Raw genomic sequence first — 18,873 nt, 5'->3', positions numbered from 1 at the left:
TGCAAACCCTAGATATAACTCGAAGATGGTGGCTTGTGTGTTATTTCCTTCTTCCGTATGTACAAAATGGGTTAGGGGATTATCATGTTCGTCAATGATCCCACAAGTGGGTGCATTACTTTGACTGCAGATGTGTAAATTAAAGTCTCCTCCCCAGATTATTGAATGAGTAATTTTTACAAATTTGACTTTTTGGAAATTTATTGTTTCAGTTATTTCAGTTAGTATTTTGAGTAAGTCTTCCGAGCTCATGTTGTTATAGAAATTTACAATTGTATAGGAGATATTAATAGTGACTTTAATATTGATTATTTGATAGTTCTGGTGAAGAACTACAGGTGTTATATCTTGACATGGCCAAAGATTCGAGATGTATGTTATTAGGCCTCCTTTGCTTCTCCCTGATTGCGATTTAGTAGCTTTTGAAAAAAATGTTCTATATCCCTCTAGGTGGACTGGGTCGGTCAGCCATGTCTCTTGTAGACATATTAAATCTTGTGTATGGACCAGTTCCAGGAAGGCTTTTTCTTGGTGCTTTGTTGCAAGACCCGCCACGTTCCAGAACAGGTTCCGCTCGACTTTGTCTGTCATGTGATTCTTAATGGAGACAGATTTTTCTTGTATGCTTGCGTTTGGATAATCGGTTATCTGATTTGTTTTAGACAAACATTTATTTAAAGGTGATGATGACCGTTTCTGCACAACCAGGACCAAATTACCATATTGTTGTCTAGTTTCGGTCTGACGGGCTCCATCTAATTTTCCCTGTTTTGATGTATCATTATTTGTTCTTCGCTTTGTTACGGACTGAGTTTTTCCTGTAATGTGTATTTTAGAAGCAGTAGGTGGCAAAAATGGTAGCGTGGTGGTTTTGTACGGGAGACTTGGAGAATGGGGCTGAGATGGTGGTCAGTCTACCATATCCAGACAGCTAAAATGATTAAATGTCGGAATTCCCGACCATGGTTCGTTATACATTTGTTGATATGGTCTTTTACCGGAATTCCAGTCACCTCGGTTGGTGGGTTCGTATCCCCAGTCGCTCTGCGGATGGGACCTCTGGCTATATCCTTGTCCCCTATTTCCCTGGTGCCAATTTCTTGGTCCTTGCTCGGGTTGGCTCCAGGACCAATTTGATGGCCAAGTGGGGTCCTCGGAGCGATGGGATTGTCGGGGGTAGAAAAAAGATAGGCGTTTGACACTTATTCCTTCGTTGTATTCTGGAGTATCCCAGGAGCAAGTGTAATCAACTGCCCGTGGGTTTTCAAAATTTACGATTATGCAGTCTCCTGGGATTGTTTTAGGCTGGTGGCCAATCCACGAGACCCTTCTTACCGTGGTTATTCTGGGGATGTTATTAGGGTGGTTGGGCCTGTTGACATTTAACCAGTAACGTACTTTATTTAGTAGGGACCATGTAGGTTCATCTGAGTCTCTGCCTAATTCGGGTACGCCCGTTAGAATGGCTACGAACTGAGTTGCCTCAGGAGGGAGATTTACTACCTTTCTCCATCTCTTGTTGATTTGTCCTGTTTTGCTATTGTGGGTCTGTGTTTGTTCGAGTCTTGGGGGAATTTCAGTTGGTGGTTTGGAAGGTTTATTTGTCTGTACAGCGTTTGTTGAGTTGGAATCTGTATTTGGTTGGTTTGGAGAACCAGAGTTGTGTGTTGGTTTATTTTGATCGGTCTTTGTTTTTACGGTGTTAATTTGGTTGATAGATTTGTTTTCTGGTTCTGTCACTGTTTTCGTTGTAGTTGTTGTGGTGGTAGTATGGACCGGTTTGTTAGCTGTTTGATTTGGTGGGTTGATTGCATTTCTTTTTCCTGAGTCAGTGGCAGCGCCTAGAGGAACAGGTAGATCGTTTTTCTTTGGGATAGTGGTTGTTTTTGCGGAGGCTATTAATATGGCCACTTGTTTTTCTATTACCTCAAGGCTTCTTTGTAAAGGTTGTAGTTGATATTTTATTATTTCCGCAATTTTATTTAGCAGAAGTGTGTCAACTTTAGAGTGATTTGTGACTTTTTCTGCTTGAACAAATGGTTTGTCTTGACGAATCTTGTTGGAACTGGATCTGTTTACGTGGTCTTCGACTATGAGGACATCGAATAGGATATTCTTAGCGGAGTCTGTGATGACAATGTTCTCCTGAGTTTGTTGACTAGCAGTATCTGGGTTAGTGGCACTTGTGTGCTCTGAACTATTAGATCTTAGTTGTAAAGGGTTCTGTTTTGGGATTGCTCCTTCTCTTATGCCTCTTAGTTCTTGTTGCGTTGGATCGTTGATTGTCGGTTGGAGACTTGCGAAGATATCGGGGGTCAGTTCAAGGTCCTGTGAGGATTGTGAGTTTGACAGTTGTGACAATTGTGTGGTTACCGATAAGTCAACGGTGTTAGGTAAGGCGTGTATTTCCACATTTGTGTCTATGATGGATTTATTTGAGGATATCGCATTTGGTGTTTGGGCCTGTGCAAAAATGCCCATTGATGAGCGCCGAGCTTGGTCTAGCTCGTATGATACGCGACGGTCAATCATCAGAACTGTTTGATCTATGGTTTCGTTTACTTTATGTAGGAATTGTTCAATTGGACCGACAGTAGTTGATTCATTTTTTTTCATAGTTTTGCTTCTAGAGCCTCTCGTGGTCATTGTATGTTTATTGACCAGGTGTGGAGCAAAGGTAATGACCTTGGTTGGTTTTGGTTCGGAAGGACGAGTGCTTATACTTTTTGTTAAGGGGCCTGTCCTCGGTGGTTTACCTTTACTTAGTTGTTAGGGGGGTGCGCCCGGCCCGGTCTCCTCCGGTCTGTGACGGGCTTGGACGGGCCCACCCTTGGCCCAGGCTTCGCCCAGCGTCCCGCTCGCGTCCCGCGAAGGGGGGCGCTAACGCCCTTTATGCGCCTCCTAGCGCGTCGTGAAGGGGGTGTGGCTGGAGACCTCGAGGGCTGCCGGGAGTTGTAGGCAGCCCCTCGCCTCGCTCCACTCGGCGTCCCCGCTGTCAATTGGCAGGAAACAGCAGGACGGCGGTAGAGAGGCGGTGGGGGGTCTCAACAGCACAGGAGTCCGTGACGGTGGCAGAGTCTTCCTCGCTCGCTCTGCGGAGTACAGGTCAGGCCGATAGTGCAGCTGGGCTGGTTTGGTGAAAACAGCGTGTGTCCCTAGTCCCAGCGTGTAAAACCTAGTCTTGTACCTTTAGCTCTGTTTTATGGGGCTTACCGTGGCTTTCTGGGGGGAGGTGGGGAAGACCACCATTGTCCTTGCATTATGTTGTGCTAAAAATGAACTTGGTGCTCTTGTGTCCCCATGGTTACAGTCCATGTAGTGTTTCTTGAGCATTGTACATTTTAATTCCAACTTACAATTCTGCCATTTATTGCTCCTGCTCTTGCATCATTTGTAGCCTCTTGCTTTGACATGTGCTTGTTCTGCAGGTGCTGGGGGCGATGCTCAAGGAGGTCTGCACGGCTCTCTTAGAAGCAGATGTCAACATTAAGCTGGTGAAGCAGCTCAGAGAAAATGTCAAGTAAGAGATTATAGTGACATGTGGATGGGAGAGGTCAGAGAAACATGCTTGGTACGTGCTGGAGAGTGTGGGGTACACATGCTTAGCGTGTGTTTGAAGATATAGACCATGTGTGCCTGAGAGTATTGTGTGTGTCGTTGTGCCACATGGTGAGTTTGCCGTGTAAGTGTGCTTCACTCTCGCTTGTGTTGAAGGCCACTCACACTGTAGTCTCTCTGAGCGTTACAGCAGAAGGAACAATAAATTGGATCATATGAAATGGTTGACCACCTGAAAAAAGAAGACGTTTTATATATTCATTGATCACAATAGCGCTTAGATACCTCGGGATGATAAGGCGCTTTACAAACTTATAATAACATAACATAACAATAGGCACTTCCCATAAAGGAGCAAGTGATCGTTCAGAAGTGGGAACCCCAAGTCTTGTTCCAGCATTGTAGTCGCTCCCCGGGATCAGAACAATGTCAGTTGGTGGGAAGTATGTGTATAGTTGTGCTATTTCCGAAATGCATTTAAATTATGTGTAGTTTTTCATAATAATCCCGGAACCCAGAGGGCTCTCGAGTGTCGAGGGTGCACAAGCAGAATTTAGGATTCATTTAGGATTAACTACTAATGTGGAACAAGCACAAGATTGAATGTATGCTTAGACTTCTGTGATGGTGCTGTGATAGCATTGTTGAAGCATACTTGTAAATGTATTATAGGTCACCATAAACTGACCTTTAGTGCATACCATCTAAAGTTAAAGCTATTCATAAGGTGTGACTACATATCAATAGTACATAAACATGTATTATACTGCAGTGTATCAGGTGAGAGGTGTACTCACTTGCTACTTAAGTATAGTAGAGCAGTGAAGTAATAAAAGCGTGTTAAAGAATAAGTGGACAAACACGAATTCTGTAGCACATCCTGTTGTATAATTACTTTACCTTTTGAGGCATGTTTTCACCTAACTGCATGTTTTAAATTTAAATATGGATGAACAGTGAAAATCAGGAAATTTGGGTAAACAATTGTTTTGGACCCACTCGCCCACACCTCCCCCCCCCCCCCCCCCCCCCCTTCACCTGGGCATTCGTAGGCGTACATCAGGACTATATCCATTTTCCACGCCGTGTTTGTCACACGAGTGAGAAATGGCTAGAGAACAGAAATACACCCAATATTTAATTAGTTAGAAACTACAGTTTTTTGCAAAACAGCAGGCAGCAAAGCAAACTTACCCAGGACCATTCTCCTTTCTGCTGACCAGTGCTCTCAATAGAAAATAGTCAGTTAGAGTCAAGATCTAAAATGTATGTAAATCATCCTAGTATATATATATATATACCCTTTCCTTAACCTCATGGCTGCTGGAGCGATTCCCCTGCAGTGCTGGGCCATAATAAAAACGGGTGTGGTCATGACGAGCTCAGCTCCTCATGAGCACCTGAGAGGTATATGCTATGATGAGCTCAGCTCGTCATGAGCACCTGAGAGGTATATGCCATGACGAGCTCAGCTCGTCATGAGCACCTGAGAGGTATATGCCATGATGAGCTCAGCTCGTCATGAGCACCTGAGAGGTTTATGCCATGACGAGCTGAGCTCCTCATGAGCACCTGAGAGGTATATGCCATGATGAGCTCAGCTCGTCATGAGCACCTGAGAGGTATATGCCATGAGGAGCTGAGCTCGTCATGAGCACCTGAGAGGTATATGCTATGATGAGCTCAGCTCGTCATGAGCACCTGAGAGGTATATGCCATGACGAGCTCAGCTCGTCATGAGCACCTGAGAGGTATATGCCATGAGGAGCTGAGCTCGTCATGAGCACCTGAGAGGTTTATGCCATGAGGAGCTCAGCTCGTCATGAGCACCTGAGAGGTATATGCCATGACGAGCTCAGCTCCTCATGAGCACCTGAGAGGTATGTGCCATGACGAGCTGAGCTCGTCATGAGCACCGAAGGGGTTAAATATAAGCCAATGTAGTATGGTTGGTACAGTCTGGATTGCATATGTGATTAACACAGCACTTTAAAGGGAATATATAAATATGACGGAGCATTTAGTTGTACACATCCTTATCAATGACAGAACACTGCTCACTGTCTGTGGATAAGGCCTGAGCTGAGAGCCATGTGAGAGCAGCTTGTGGTCACCAATTTGAATGTAATTTTCCACTTGCTCATTAAGAGAATCAATTGCTCACCTCTACAGAGGTGCTACTTCAGCATTTTGTACAAAACCAGTTCAAGCAGTTCTGCAGTCAGGGTACTATACAGCCTTCGGATGAAAAAACTTTGGTTTATATCTGTGAAATAAAACACAAAGGTTAGGGTTTATTGTCCAGTGGTGGCAACAAGGGAAAGGATTTAGGGGGGAACGGATATTAGAAGGAAAAAAAAGAAAGAAAAGACTTACTTGCCCAGCGTTGGCCGACGCCTCTCCACTGTCGTCCCTTGGTTCCTGGCTCCTGGAATCCAGGCTTCCCTAGCCAGACACGACGCTGCTGTTACCAGCATGACAGTAGCTTTGTGATTGGTCTGAGCCCCGTGGTTCACCGCTCGGACAGGGACAGGGATAGGGAGCCTATGCACGTTCTCCACCCAGGCTATATAATGCAGCCAGATGGAGAACATGCTAAGTGTGCTTGACTGTTTGACAGGACAAAGACGGCCGGCCAGCCAGCCAAACCGCCATGCCCACGTAAGTGCCCATCACTCCTTCACCTGCAATACGGAAAAATAAAATGATAATAACATTGAGTTATCGTTTTATTTTTCCTTTTTTGCACAGCTCACAGAGCAGGGGGGTGGCGCTTCTCCGCCTTAGCGGAGATACTGCTTTGATTGTTCCTGTAGATTCATTGAATTTTAGAGTGTTGAATATAAAAAGTGAAAATATTTAGCAACACTGCAGAAGTCACTTAGTAAATTGTGAGGGTTTCAATCAAAGCATTGAAGTAAAAATGCTGTTTGTCATTGTGTGAGGGCGCAGCACACCGTGCAGTACAGTGCCTTCCTAGTCTACATCCCTACCCCGTTGGATTGGCAGATACTTCATTTTGCAGCAGGAGGGAACTCTGGCTGTTTACACCTTCTAACAACCATTGTACGGTTCAGTAAGCTGTTTCCGTTGTTTTGTCTAGTGGAGAAACTCAATAGATAAGAGTGTAGAGGTAAATTATGGGGAGTCAATCAATCAATCAAAGACATTTATAGAGCGCACTACTCACCCGGAGGGTCTCAAGGCGCTAATAGAGTTTTAGGTGCCTAGGGGGAGTGAAGCCTGTGCACCTAAAACTCTATTCTCTGGGTTTAAGCCAGGACTGTCTCTATCCATATTGCTCTGGGCCTCAGTTGTACAACTGAATTTGTGGCAGCATTATTGCTGAAAAATTAAATGTTGCATTGAGAGAAACAGATGAGGAAGCCTAATGATTTGTGTGGTTTTGCGATGAAGTCGGGGATGCAAAGAGGTTCATTTTTAGACGGTTGAAAGCTAAAGTGTGATAAAGGCATCACCGGGCTGACCTGCAGTCCTGATCATGCCTCCCCTCCTTTCCCCACCTGACGTCATCTGTCATTGAGGGAAGCTGGGAGTAAATTTAGTGGTGCATGGACAAATCACTGGTAAAAATGTTTGATTGACTAGACTGCTATCCATGAAAAGTATATTTCTTTTTTTTAGATCTGCAATTGATTTGGAGGAAATGGCGTCAGGCCTCAACAAACGCAAAATGATTCAGCACGCGGTCTTCAAAGAACTTGTCAAGGTATATGTAATAACAATTGATGCACCAGGCATGCCGCTGCTTCGCTTTTGGGGAGGACAAGTGCTGTCACTATGGTTTTTGGACCTTCAACCTAAGTTCTGTATCTTTATAGTTTTTTTGTTTTACCTTTTTGCCCCCAGCTTGTCGACCCTGGGGTAAAAGCCTGGACCCCCACTAAAGGAAAACAGAACATCATCATGTTTGTAGGGCTGCAGGGGAGCGGTAAGACCACGACTTGTTCAAAGGTAAGCCCTACCCAGGAGATGCGCAAGTGGTGGGAAATTATTACTTTATGCAATTCGGATGGAGCATGTGGTACCTAGGTTGAAAAATGTTCTTTGTTATCTCATTGTCATATCTGTATTTGAGAAGAACCTGGTCTCGGGAACACTCCCCATCATCCTTCACGAAAAAAGGAAGCGAAAAAATCCCAACAACCAGGACCTCTGTGGATTGAAATGTTTCTATGTGTCTTGTATCACGAAGAAGCATGGCATCTCATCTTATTAACCTCGTTTTTATGAGGAGGTAGAGGTGTGACGCAGCCTGAGCCATTGACACAGGAGCACAGGACTCCCGGTTCAATCCCCGGCGGCAGCTCAGCATCATGTGACTCCAGGCAATAGCTCACTTAATCTCCCCGACGGCCCCTAGCGCCTGGATGCATTTGCGCTTTACAAATGTGGGGTTATTAGCACACATTTCCAAAAATAGATCCCTGGGATGTCTGTAGGTTTGTTATAATACCTTCACCTTTGCTCTTTGACAGAGTGCTGCCCATCTAGTTTACAGCTTCCTGCTTCTATCATTTTCTGCATTTTCTCCATTTCAGTAGTTATCGGTCAGCTCTGTGATAAGTAACTCTCGGTTGCCTCATGTGTTCTGGGCCCTGGATAGTATTGTACTTCTGCCGTCCTGCCAAGTGCTGATTTCCAGTTGATTCCAAGAGCATCTTCCAAGGATTTTTGGATCGATTTGGAACAAGGTCAAACATTGGGCAGATAGTCATCAGTTAAGAACTATATGACAATCGAGGAACGTAGGAAGCTGGGTTTCGGTGTCAGTAACCCCCAACCCACACTTTTAGCCAGATTTCTGATGCATGTTGACTTGATGTGACCATGGTCCCTGCAAATCGGGTTCCCAGGGCCTGTGTTCTTGCCCAAAACTGTACCTTTGTACCCCCAGTTGGCACCTCTCTGGCCATGTCAGTCCCTTGTAAAAGGTACTATGGGTACCAAGGGTACTGTGGTCAAGAAAGACCTGTAAGGGCTGCAGCACATTTTGTGAGGCCCTTCACCTTTATATACACACACACACACACACACACACTGCAATTGCAGGCTGCATGTTTTGGTGCATAACCAGAGTCCAAAGACACCCCTGCATCCAGCGCCCTGGAGGTGCACCTACGTCCCATAGCCTCTAACTTTCCTGCCCAGCCTTTGGTTTCCCTCGGAAGTCTTCCTGGACCGAGCGTGCAGCTAAAATCCAAAAACGGCAACTGCCATTGAAAACAACGGGGCACCCAGTGCCAAAACAGCACCCTGTCCCCCGCTGCCCCAGTGCCGATACAGGTGTACCTTGTGTGTTAAATCTGATCCCCCTTTGCCCTGAGCCTAACACCAGGAGCTTTGCTTCCACAACCTTGTGGCCTGCTCGTTAGCAGCCACCAACCGGAGGCCCCCTATCATTGGGGCTCTGCACTCTGCACCCGGCTGCTCTAGTGCCGCCGAGGGTCATCTGAGAGTGCATCCCCCACCCAGGGGGGAACCCTGGTTCTAACCCTAGAATACCAACCCCCGCAAACCAGTACTTACCTGTAAACCGTTAACGTCATTTCCTCCCATAGGATTGCATTGACTGTTTTTCCTTGAAAATTCTTTTTAAGTGAGGAGTTGGTTTGTATGAGACATTGAAAAACTGCATATGTGTAAATACTGAATTACTTACCTTTTGACTAGGAAATGTTTCAGAGTGATACCTAGGCAAAAGTAATTTTAAAAAGTAATCCAATAAGTAACATGCACAGTAATCTGCAAAGTAACTAAAAAGTAATTTCAAACTGTTGACTTACCTGTAATTCAACCAACTGCATTTGAACCTGCATTCAACTGCATAAGATTTTGCAAAGTATTATTTCACTTAACTGCACCAAGCTTGGCCCCAGAAATAAAATAACTAATATTTTTGATACAAACAAATTGGTCTGAGTTCAGTCTTTGAGTGTGTGAAATCATTTGCTGACTGAGTGTGTACAACAAATGCTTTACACTGTCCTCTGATACTGCCTTACTGCTCGCCCACACTACCACAAATAGAGAGTAAGGTTCTATCTACTTTTACCTCTGCCTTCCTTTGGGGTTCCACTGGACTCTGTGTACACTATACCTCACGCTGGTATAGTATATACAGAGCCAGCTTCCTACACTCTTGCTATAGGAAGTACATTTAGGCTGCTTTTACCTGCTGTTTGAAATTTTTGCAGAAGAGTAGGTTCACCCCTCACATTTTTGAGGTTTCAGTCTTTCATTTCTGATCCTTGTTCTTGCCTTTCTTGAGTTCCCTTTTCAGTACTTGATGCTTTTGCTTCATCATTGCTTGAGGCGTAATTGATAATCTATATTATAGAGTGAGCAAAAGCAAAGCTGGGCACCGTGTCTGATCCGTTTGTTTATTGTTATGCAGGTGACTGATACACTAGCCTCCTATGTTCCTTTAACTTGAATGTTTGTTGTTGATTTGAAGGAAAGTTTGCTAACCGTGCCCTGGGCCTCTTTCTCTTTCCGTAGCTGGCGTACTACTACCAGAGGAAAGGCTGGAAAACGTGCCTCATCTGTGCGGATACTTTCAGAGCAGGTGATCTTTTTACCCGGACACATACTACACCACATCATCCACTTTTGTTGTGCGATACTCCCTACTTTGCTGGCCAGAACATAGAATATCCCTGCTTCTCTCACTGACTTTCTCTTTTTCAGGTGCCTTTGATCAGCTGAAGCAGAATGCCACAAAAGCCAGAATCCCTTTCTATGGCAGGTGTGTAGATTTTACTCTAGTGGTGATAAAGTGCCTTTGCCCTAGGTTCACTTTGTTTTCCAGATTTTGTGATTTGATTTCGAGGATGTTGAAATATTTAGCAACAATTAACTGTACATAACACAGTTTTGATGTAAATTGCTAATGAAACCTATTCCTGGTACTCCTCTCCTAATTTCGTTAGGCGCATGTAGGCTGTCGCATGGGGGTAAGATATGAGGGCTACTCCACCCGCATAATTATCTCCATTGAGATGATTTATATGTTGTTAATACTATGAGTAATTTTTGTTGTGCTCTCTAGTCCACAATACCAACACTTGGTTGTGTATGTTGGATGTTGTCAGTTGGATCATGCTTATCTAAGTATGTGGAAAGTCACAGATGCATAAATCCCTGCACTTTATTCAAACGACGTATAGTACTCATTTATGAAAATACACCTGGCACATAATGATGCTAAGACACGGTGTCGACTCATTATGCCAGCAAACTGTTTTCATTTGCTCTATTGCTCTCCCTTACTCAGTTTTCCTTCTCCTTTTCTCCAGGCTGGATAATATTGTAATTCAGGGAAAGCTAATTCTAGGTTCTTTCTGACCTGATGGTATTCCACTAGATCAAGCAACGTTCCCACGCCACTTTTTTAGGGCTCATACTAGGGTCCTCGCAACACTCACTGATCCTGATGAAACACCTCTGATCCATTTGGACCACCAGAGCGTGAAAACTTGTCGACCTGACCTATCATCGACCAGATTGTGTTGATACTCCATTCATGACAGTCGTGCTTCCTTAACCAGCACCAGCTGCTAAGTTTTTATTGACCTTCTTTTAATATACCCAGGGGATCCCCATATAAACTCACCTTAGGATACCCTTCAAGTAATTTTAAACTCACAATACGTGGTTCCACACACCCGCATGCACCATCGCAGCTTTTTTCTTAAAAAAATCTCTGCTAAGGAGTCCTCTTGTGGGGCATTGCAGCCCCTGCCCCAACAAGGAGGAAAAAGGCACAATGATGAAGCATGACACCAATCTGGGTCTGTGAGGGCAACACTTACTAATGAAATGAAATGAAAGTGTGTCTTGTAAAGCGCACTGCTACCCGCACCGCAGGCCTCGTAGCGCTATAGACCGCTGGGGAACCCGTCCTGGCTTTCCCTGTGAGATAGTTCCTCCTGGGAGTCTCCAAGGTGAAACCAGGCATCCCTGACGTTTGTGAGGGGCCGTTGTGGAGATGAGGCAAGCTTAATGCCCAGAGTAACCGAGTGTGGTCCCTGGAGAGAGTAGGCACCGAGGCGAGAATTATCGAGTCCGCTGATCCTGGTCCAAGACCCTGCCACGTCGGGAATCGAACCCTGGTCCCAGCCCATTCTCTGCTCTCGGGTCTGCCGCCTCTAACCAGTGAGCCACACCACTCCACTAATACACTTACTAATGAGGAACATCCCACTCCAGACTTTCTCCACTCCAACGACTCTTTTGCTGGCAATCCTATTCGCTTCTCGATGGGAACAAGTACCCAATTCATGTTGTTAGACTCATTTGTACGCAAAAGAAACAAATGATGGACGAAATGCTGGATAATGCAAACCTTCACACACAGTCACAGGGATCTGGGTAAATCCATCATTCTTTTGCTCACCACACAACCCCAGTTTGGACCCAACCATATGCAAATCAGTCTTGACCCTGTGCCGCTTAGGAACAGGCCAGCCAGAACTGCCACGCCAGGCCTCCCTGGAACAGAAACCAGCATCCTGGCACCGGTTTCAGGGCATATGCATATGGCTGGGTCCAAACTGGGGTGGTGTGGTGAGCAAAAGAATGGTGGATTAAACCCAGATCCTTGTGACTGGGGGTGAATGTTTGCATTGTCCAGCATTCCGTCCATCCATTGTTTCTTTTGCATATGTCGCCCTAGGTGGGAATGGTATGCCCAGGCGTGGCTCCCGTGCTCACTACACCACTGGATTCAAGCTAGCCTGGCTGATGAAGGGTGATGCCCTGAAACCGGTCCCAGGATGCTTGTTTCTGGTCCAGGGAGGACCTGGCTTGTAGTTCGGGCTGGACTGTTCCCCTAAGGAACAGGGTCAAGAGTGATTTAGTGATTTGCATATCGGTGGGTCCAAACTGGGGTGGTGAGGTGAGCAAAAGAAAGGTGGATTAAACCCAGATCCTTGTGACTGGGGGTGAATGTTTGCATTGTCCAGCATTCCGTCCATCAATTGTTTCTTTTGCAAAGACTGATTTGTACAGCACAGACAAGGGTTGTGCAGATATGACCTACATGTGGAAATGAAGATAGGTGTGAAACATTCTCCCAGAATGTGAGAAGTATTGTCTGTGATCTTCTATTGTTATTATTGACTAGGACTGTATCTTTCCCTCTCACACAGTTACACAGAGATGGACCCCGTCATAATAGCAGCTGAAGGTGTGGAGAAATTTAAGAACGAGAACTTTGAGATCCTCATTGTGGACACCAGCGGCCGACACAAGCAGGAGGACTCGCTGTTTGAAGAAATGCTGCAAGTGTCCAATGCAATAGTAAGGACGTGGGTGCACGTTTGGGACAGCAAAGCTTTCCCTGAGGTTTACACACCAAAGAGGAGACAAACGTGGGACAGCAGAGCAATTCCTCAGATGTAGGTGCTGGCCTTGGATAGCAGAGCTATCCTTGAAGCAAGTCTTGGGACAGCAGAGCTGTGCCTCTTGACTTCTCCTTACACCAGCCTGAAATGTATAGCTATAGGTTACACTGATCTTGTAGGCCATGGACAGTAGGGAGAATGAAGAATAAACTAGATGGGAGTAAGACCTGCGTCTGCCACTGATGTGCTGGATTCTAAGGAGTGAGGTGTTAGTTGGAGCGGGTCAATGCAGCGGGCCTTTTGTGAGCTTTCTGTCTCTTACGATGATTGACACACTGTAATGGCGTAAGGAGTGCGGTCTCTGTTGGAAGCGGGTCAATGCAGCAGGCCTTTTGTGAGGGGGGTCTGTCTCTTATGATGATTGACACACTGTAATGGCGTATGGAGTGCGGTCCTAGTTGGAGTGGGTCAATGCAGCGGGCCTTTTGTGAGAGGTCTGCTCTTACGATGATGGACACCGTAATGGGGAAAGTGCGCATTGCAGAATGGGGCCTTGCTATTTTCGAGGGAGTGGCTGTCTCAGGAGGGTGGCCCATGTAATAGAAGCGAGAACGGCTGCTGTAGGAGGCAGTCCATACTGTTGGAATGGGAGTGGCCATTTGGTAAGGCCTGCACTATGGTAGAGAGTGTAGCTATTATAGGACAAGGTCCATTCTACTGTAAGAGGAATGGGTATCATGAGAGAGAGTCCATACTTGTGGTATTAGGGAGGATGGGGGGTGTTGTGGTGGAGTGAGGTAGTGGCGGGGTGGTGGTGGTGGTGACCACTAGGGAGATGAACGAATGTACTGGCCAGAGGGTACGTTCCAGAAGGTTTATGCTGTTGCGGGTTTCAGTGGATGTTTAACAAGAGGGTTGTTACAGAAGTAGAGACTGAACATTGTGCGACAGGTTCCATTATATTCCAGTTATAGTAAGTATTTTAGTAAAAGTTCTTTGCAGCTTTGTGGGGAAGCCTGTGCAACCGTAACAAGACAGTGTAGTAAAGAGTCGAAGGAATGCGTTGTGTTTTGTAGGACTGATAAGCTTTATAAGTGGGAGGCTGTGAGCGTACAAGGGCAGGAGGGCAGTGAAATATCAATACAGCTGACGCCGGCCTGATAGTTTCCTGTTCACTCTTCAACTTCCTGGACTGAAACACTGCCCTTTTATAGTTTTGGGTGATCCCACGATGAGGTAATCTTAATAATGTAATGTTAACTTCTGCTCTCTAATAGCGGTTTGCATCTACCTCTTTTACTACCGAGCTGTGCAGACAGTGAGCAGGCCATATTTTAACCACATTTTCTGTCCTTCGATGCATGCTCTGCTCATGGTGAGAGCTCCACTGAGCGCTGCGCTTCCCCTGCGCCCTCTACGCTCTCTTGGTTATGGTGCCCACTCAGCACTGAACAGTCACTGCTCTGCCCTGTGCTCGTCAGTGATGCTGTAGCCCCATTGGCCACTGTACATCTCCTATGCCTCATGGGCACTACTCGGTGACAAAGCGAATTCTCTCCATTGTGCTGCCACAACTGCACTTTTACCATCGCTCCTCCAAAATGTCTTTAATTTTTGCAGCTGTGTCTTGCCACTGTACTTCCAGCAACCCCTTTCGTCTGTTTTACATAAGCGCCCCCTCCATCACCCCTGTAATACTACTGCTTCTCCTGCTGTGGTTCTAATGACATGCTAGGTCTCGAGGGCCTCTTTCTTGTAATAATACTGCCTCTCTTTTTGTACTCTGTCATTGATTGGCCTCCCCGCTACCCTACTGTACTATTGCCTATCGTCCTCATTTGAGCTTAGTGACAAATCCTCCATTTCTTCTGCATAAGCACTGCCTCTCTGGCACTCTTCTCAAAAATGCCCTCTCTGAATCGTGTTTTCTTCTGTAATTCTTTCAGCAACCAGACAACATTGTGTATGTCATGGATGCCTCCATTGGGCAGGCCTGCGAGAGCCAGGCCAAGGCCTTCAAAGACAAAGTGGATGTGGCTTCCGTCATCGTCACAAAGCTGGATGGGCATGCGAAAGGCGGCGGAGCTCTTAGTGCGTAAGTGTGAACCGTGGTTCAAATCCAGAAGTAGATCTAACACTGAGCATTTTGGGTGTTTTTAATTGTCGGATTAGAGTTCATGATGCCTGGGTTTGTACAACTCAGATGTTTTACGCACATGCTTCTTTTTATAGGGATTAGAACTGCTATATTGTTGTATTCTCCTAACATGAAGTAGAATGTCGCCTACTTAAACCTCACTCTAAAAAGGTACAGCAAAATTCTGAATCTGCTGAAGTAAATAAAATGAACCATGCAGTACCTGGTGTTCCAGGACCCCTCTGCAGCTTGCTGCAGCACACCATCTTCAGTAGATTTACTTTATACAGACCTTCAGCAGGTAGCTGTAGGTAACTGTTTTTTTTTTTTTTGCAATACCGCCCTGCCCCCAGCCCCCCACCCCCCACACACACACACACACACTTTTTGCCCTCTTTTTAGCTACTAGAGGCCTATTTTCGACTGACATGGTGATGTCTGACTGTTTTTACATTTGGCCAGGGACTGTAGCACCCCTGTAAGAACCTGGTATATGGTACCCCTGGCACCTAGAGCACGCATACTAATGAGTGTCCCTAAGGGCTGCAGCATATCTTCTGCTACCCTAAGGGACCAACACACACATTCCACACAGACTGCCATTGCAGGCTGCGGGATATGGTACAAACCATGAGTGAAACTATGACATTGCACACTTCTGTGTTCCATGCCAAAGTCCCTGCATTTAATATATGTAAGTCTCCCCTACAGCAGGCCTTGGAGCCCTATGGCCGGGTGCATTATATTTTAGGTGAGGGCATATGTGCACGAACAGAAATGACCCTGTGATGTCTAGTTCTATTACTGGGCATTGCAAGTGAGGAGGGAAGCCATCTTAAGGTATGTACTGGGCACTTGTCAAAACGAGTTACCCAGCTATATAATGTCTTCACTGAAACCTATCAAACACCTTGTCCAAATATAGGAACCTGGCTCTCTGAACAGTATAACTCTTTTTGGTTTACTCTACAAAGAGTCCAAGTATTCCCTTAAGAGTGGGTCATATCCTGCATGAAAGTCTTCCAAGGATATAGACTGGTCCCCCTCTAATGATAGAATAAGTTGGGTGTCATCTGCGTAGTTTACAGTATTGACATTATGAGCCCTTATGACTGCAATCAGGGGGCTCATATAGATGTTGAACAATACTGGTCTGATCGAAGATCCGTGGGGAACACCATGCAGAATGCTGGTAAATTCAGATCGATAAGGAGGGAGGGCCACTGCCTGCCGCCTGTTAGATAGGTAAGATTGAGACCACTTCAACGCTGTGCCCACTGCCCCAACCTCTCTGAGTCTGGCCAGAAGGACCTCATTATTGACTGTGTCAAATACGGCAGACAGGTCAAGCAAGATCCGTATAGCGGATTGTCCCCTGTCTGCTCGCATTCGAAGATCGTCCAACACGGTCACCAGAGCGGTGTCCGTTCCATGTCCGGGACGGAAAACAAATTGCACGTCCTCCAGAATGTTATTGGTTTCTAGGAACTTGGAGAGTGTCCTGCTGACCAGTCGCTCTAAGATCTTTACTGGGTAGAGTAGTAGAGAAATGGGTCTATAATATTATGGGCAAATTGGATCAAGCATTGTTTTTTCAGAATTGGTGTCACCAGTGCTTGTTTCCAGCAAGTGGGCACTGGCCCGTTGGACAAGGATTGATTACAAATCTGCTGGAGGTTCTGGAACAGTTCTGTTCCCAGTTCCTTCCAAGATTTGTGTGGTAGTGGCTCCATAGGTGATCCTGAGGAGACTCCAGAGCCACTGTTAAAATCCTCCACCGAGAATATCTCAAGGTGGTCTAAGGAACTCGAGTTCTCCACCCCTGCCCTTCTCCGCTTTTTTGTATTTAGTGAACCTCAGATATTACCACTGCGATCTTCTTCCTCAGGCAGATTGCCCATTTTGAGTCCATCAATGATCTTTCTGATTTTGTCCACAAAAATGGTCGCTAGGCTATCACAGAGGTCCTGAGTGGGGTGAATCTTGTTTTTAGAGCAATCCGGTTTAGCCATATCACTCATTATTTTAAAAACACTTCTTGTGCTATTGGGAGCTTTGAAAATGGTATCCGCGAAATACTCTGCCTTCGCTATAAAAATTTATTTTTTATAGTTCATAATTGCTGCCTTCCAGACGGTTTTACCCTCGTCTACATAAACCTTTCTCCATTTCCTCTCTGCCTGCTTACATCCCTAGTTCAGATTGTTTTATTTCTCAATAAATCATGGAGCCGAGGGTCTACCTACTTTTTTATGATTTTTTAGAGAAGCAATCTGGTCCAGCCTAGAAGTTATCTGTGCACAGAAAGCCACATAGTTTTCTTCCACTTGCTTTTCTATATCAAAGCACCCATTAAGGGGAAATACAGAGGATATTCTTGCCTTTTTCAGGAACATCTTCCAGTCCCTGCTTACAAAATTCCTCACCTCACTAATGACCTGGATGCTCATCCTCTGGTTCTATACCCGGAATTTGATCGGATAGTGATCGGACCAACCTACTGCCAAAATGTCCACTGTTCTATGACCTGTTTTCAGAGAAAATTAAATCTAGCATATGTCCTCCCATGTGTGTTGGCTCAGTGACCCAATGTTGTAGGCCTTCACAGGATTGGAGGAGATTATTGTAACCGGAGTCCAAGGTTCCATTTAGCCACAAGTAAAAATCTCCCACAATGAGCAGTCTGGGGTGTGCCATCGCCATATTGACAAGGACCTCAATCAGCGCCTGCTGTCGTTGAAAACTAACAACCTCAGGAGGCCTGTAGCATACTATGCCAGTCAGCACATGTCCCTTAGTGAAAATCCTAATAGTTCAATGCCCTCTGAATAAGTCCATGATAAGTGACCGGCACTGCAGAGATTCAGTCGCCATAGTTGTTCATTCAGTCCCTTCCCCAACTAGTGGCAGTGGCAGGGGAGGTGGAGTAGATATTATTTTAAAAGAGATATGGGACTTTGCCCCAACGGACATCGATGCCTGTTGATAATGATGGTACATAAGCTGGAGGACTGTGCCATAAAGCTGGGTTGATGGTTAGTTCAGGTTCTGGTTCTGTGTGTTTCCCACAGGTTTCCAACTGCCCAGTACAAGACTACTAGGGCCCCACACCAGGCTACCTTCAGAATTCCTTGGAGCCTGTCATTAGCTGTGCACTACATTTCACATAGGTCCTGAAGAAGTGCCACCCGATTCCTTAGGCACGAAACATGTCGACCCCACCTTAGAGACTGCCCGCTAGGAACATCACTTTCCCACAGGGCGTCCATTTCATTTTATTTAGGCAGGATCTACCTTAACCATTAAAGTCTATTGAGAATAGGACTGACCCTGACCTATTTTAGATCACACCTCACGTGCACAACATACCTCCACTATCCCCATACCCACACGCACCCAACGGCTTCTTCTAACAAGAGCCCCGTTTACGGTGAGCCCGTCGGGCATTGCAGCGCCGGCCCGACGAGGAGCAAGGCCCAATGATGAAGCATGACACCTCTCGGGGTGTGTGAGGGCAACATGACAAAAGATTTGTCTTTTCCTCTTCGCCTTTCATCCTCACTTAATGAAGGGGAGTGCAGTTCCTAAAGACATGCTAGGCTGCCACCTGGACATCAGCATACACATTCACAAAATGTAACCAGGAGGAAAAGGGTGCAAGATTCTTTTGAACTTGTTTGTTATTATACTGACCATACATCCTTCTTCTGCATGAGGGGCACAACAAAGTGAAGCACAGCATGCGTCTCTAAAAGGTTTGTACTGTGCAAGGAACAACTTACTTAGCTGCAGCAGTGGCTTTGCGCTGTG

General features: G+C 45.7%; 1 protein-coding gene across 2 annotated transcripts in view; it reads left to right on the top strand.

The window, feature by feature from the left end:
- SRP54 (signal recognition particle 54) overlaps window positions 1-18,873 on the top strand; it is a 190,843-nt gene that overhangs the window by 33,145 nt on the left and 138,825 nt on the right. For both annotated transcript variants that reach the window (XM_078659378.1, XM_078659377.1), the window contains exons 3-9: window positions 3,429-3,520; window positions 7,204-7,288; window positions 7,429-7,533; window positions 10,081-10,147; window positions 10,270-10,327; window positions 12,732-12,882; window positions 14,873-15,021. In XM_078659378.1, coding sequence (XP_078515504.1) covers window positions 3,429-3,520; window positions 7,204-7,288; window positions 7,429-7,533; window positions 10,081-10,147; window positions 10,270-10,327; window positions 12,732-12,882; window positions 14,873-15,021 — 707 coding nt within the window. The remainder of the gene's footprint in view (window positions 1-3,428; window positions 3,521-7,203; window positions 7,289-7,428; window positions 7,534-10,080; window positions 10,148-10,269; window positions 10,328-12,731; window positions 12,883-14,872; window positions 15,022-18,873) is intronic.

Source organism: Lissotriton helveticus, chromosome 9 (assembly GCF_964261635.1).
Source record: "Lissotriton helveticus chromosome 9, aLisHel1.1, whole genome shotgun sequence".
In the NCBI taxonomy this organism is placed as follows: Eukaryota; Metazoa; Chordata; class Amphibia; order Caudata; family Salamandridae; genus Lissotriton; species Lissotriton helveticus.
The sequence above is the reverse complement of the archived record's forward strand: the minus strand, read 5'-3'. Positions and strand labels throughout refer to the sequence as shown.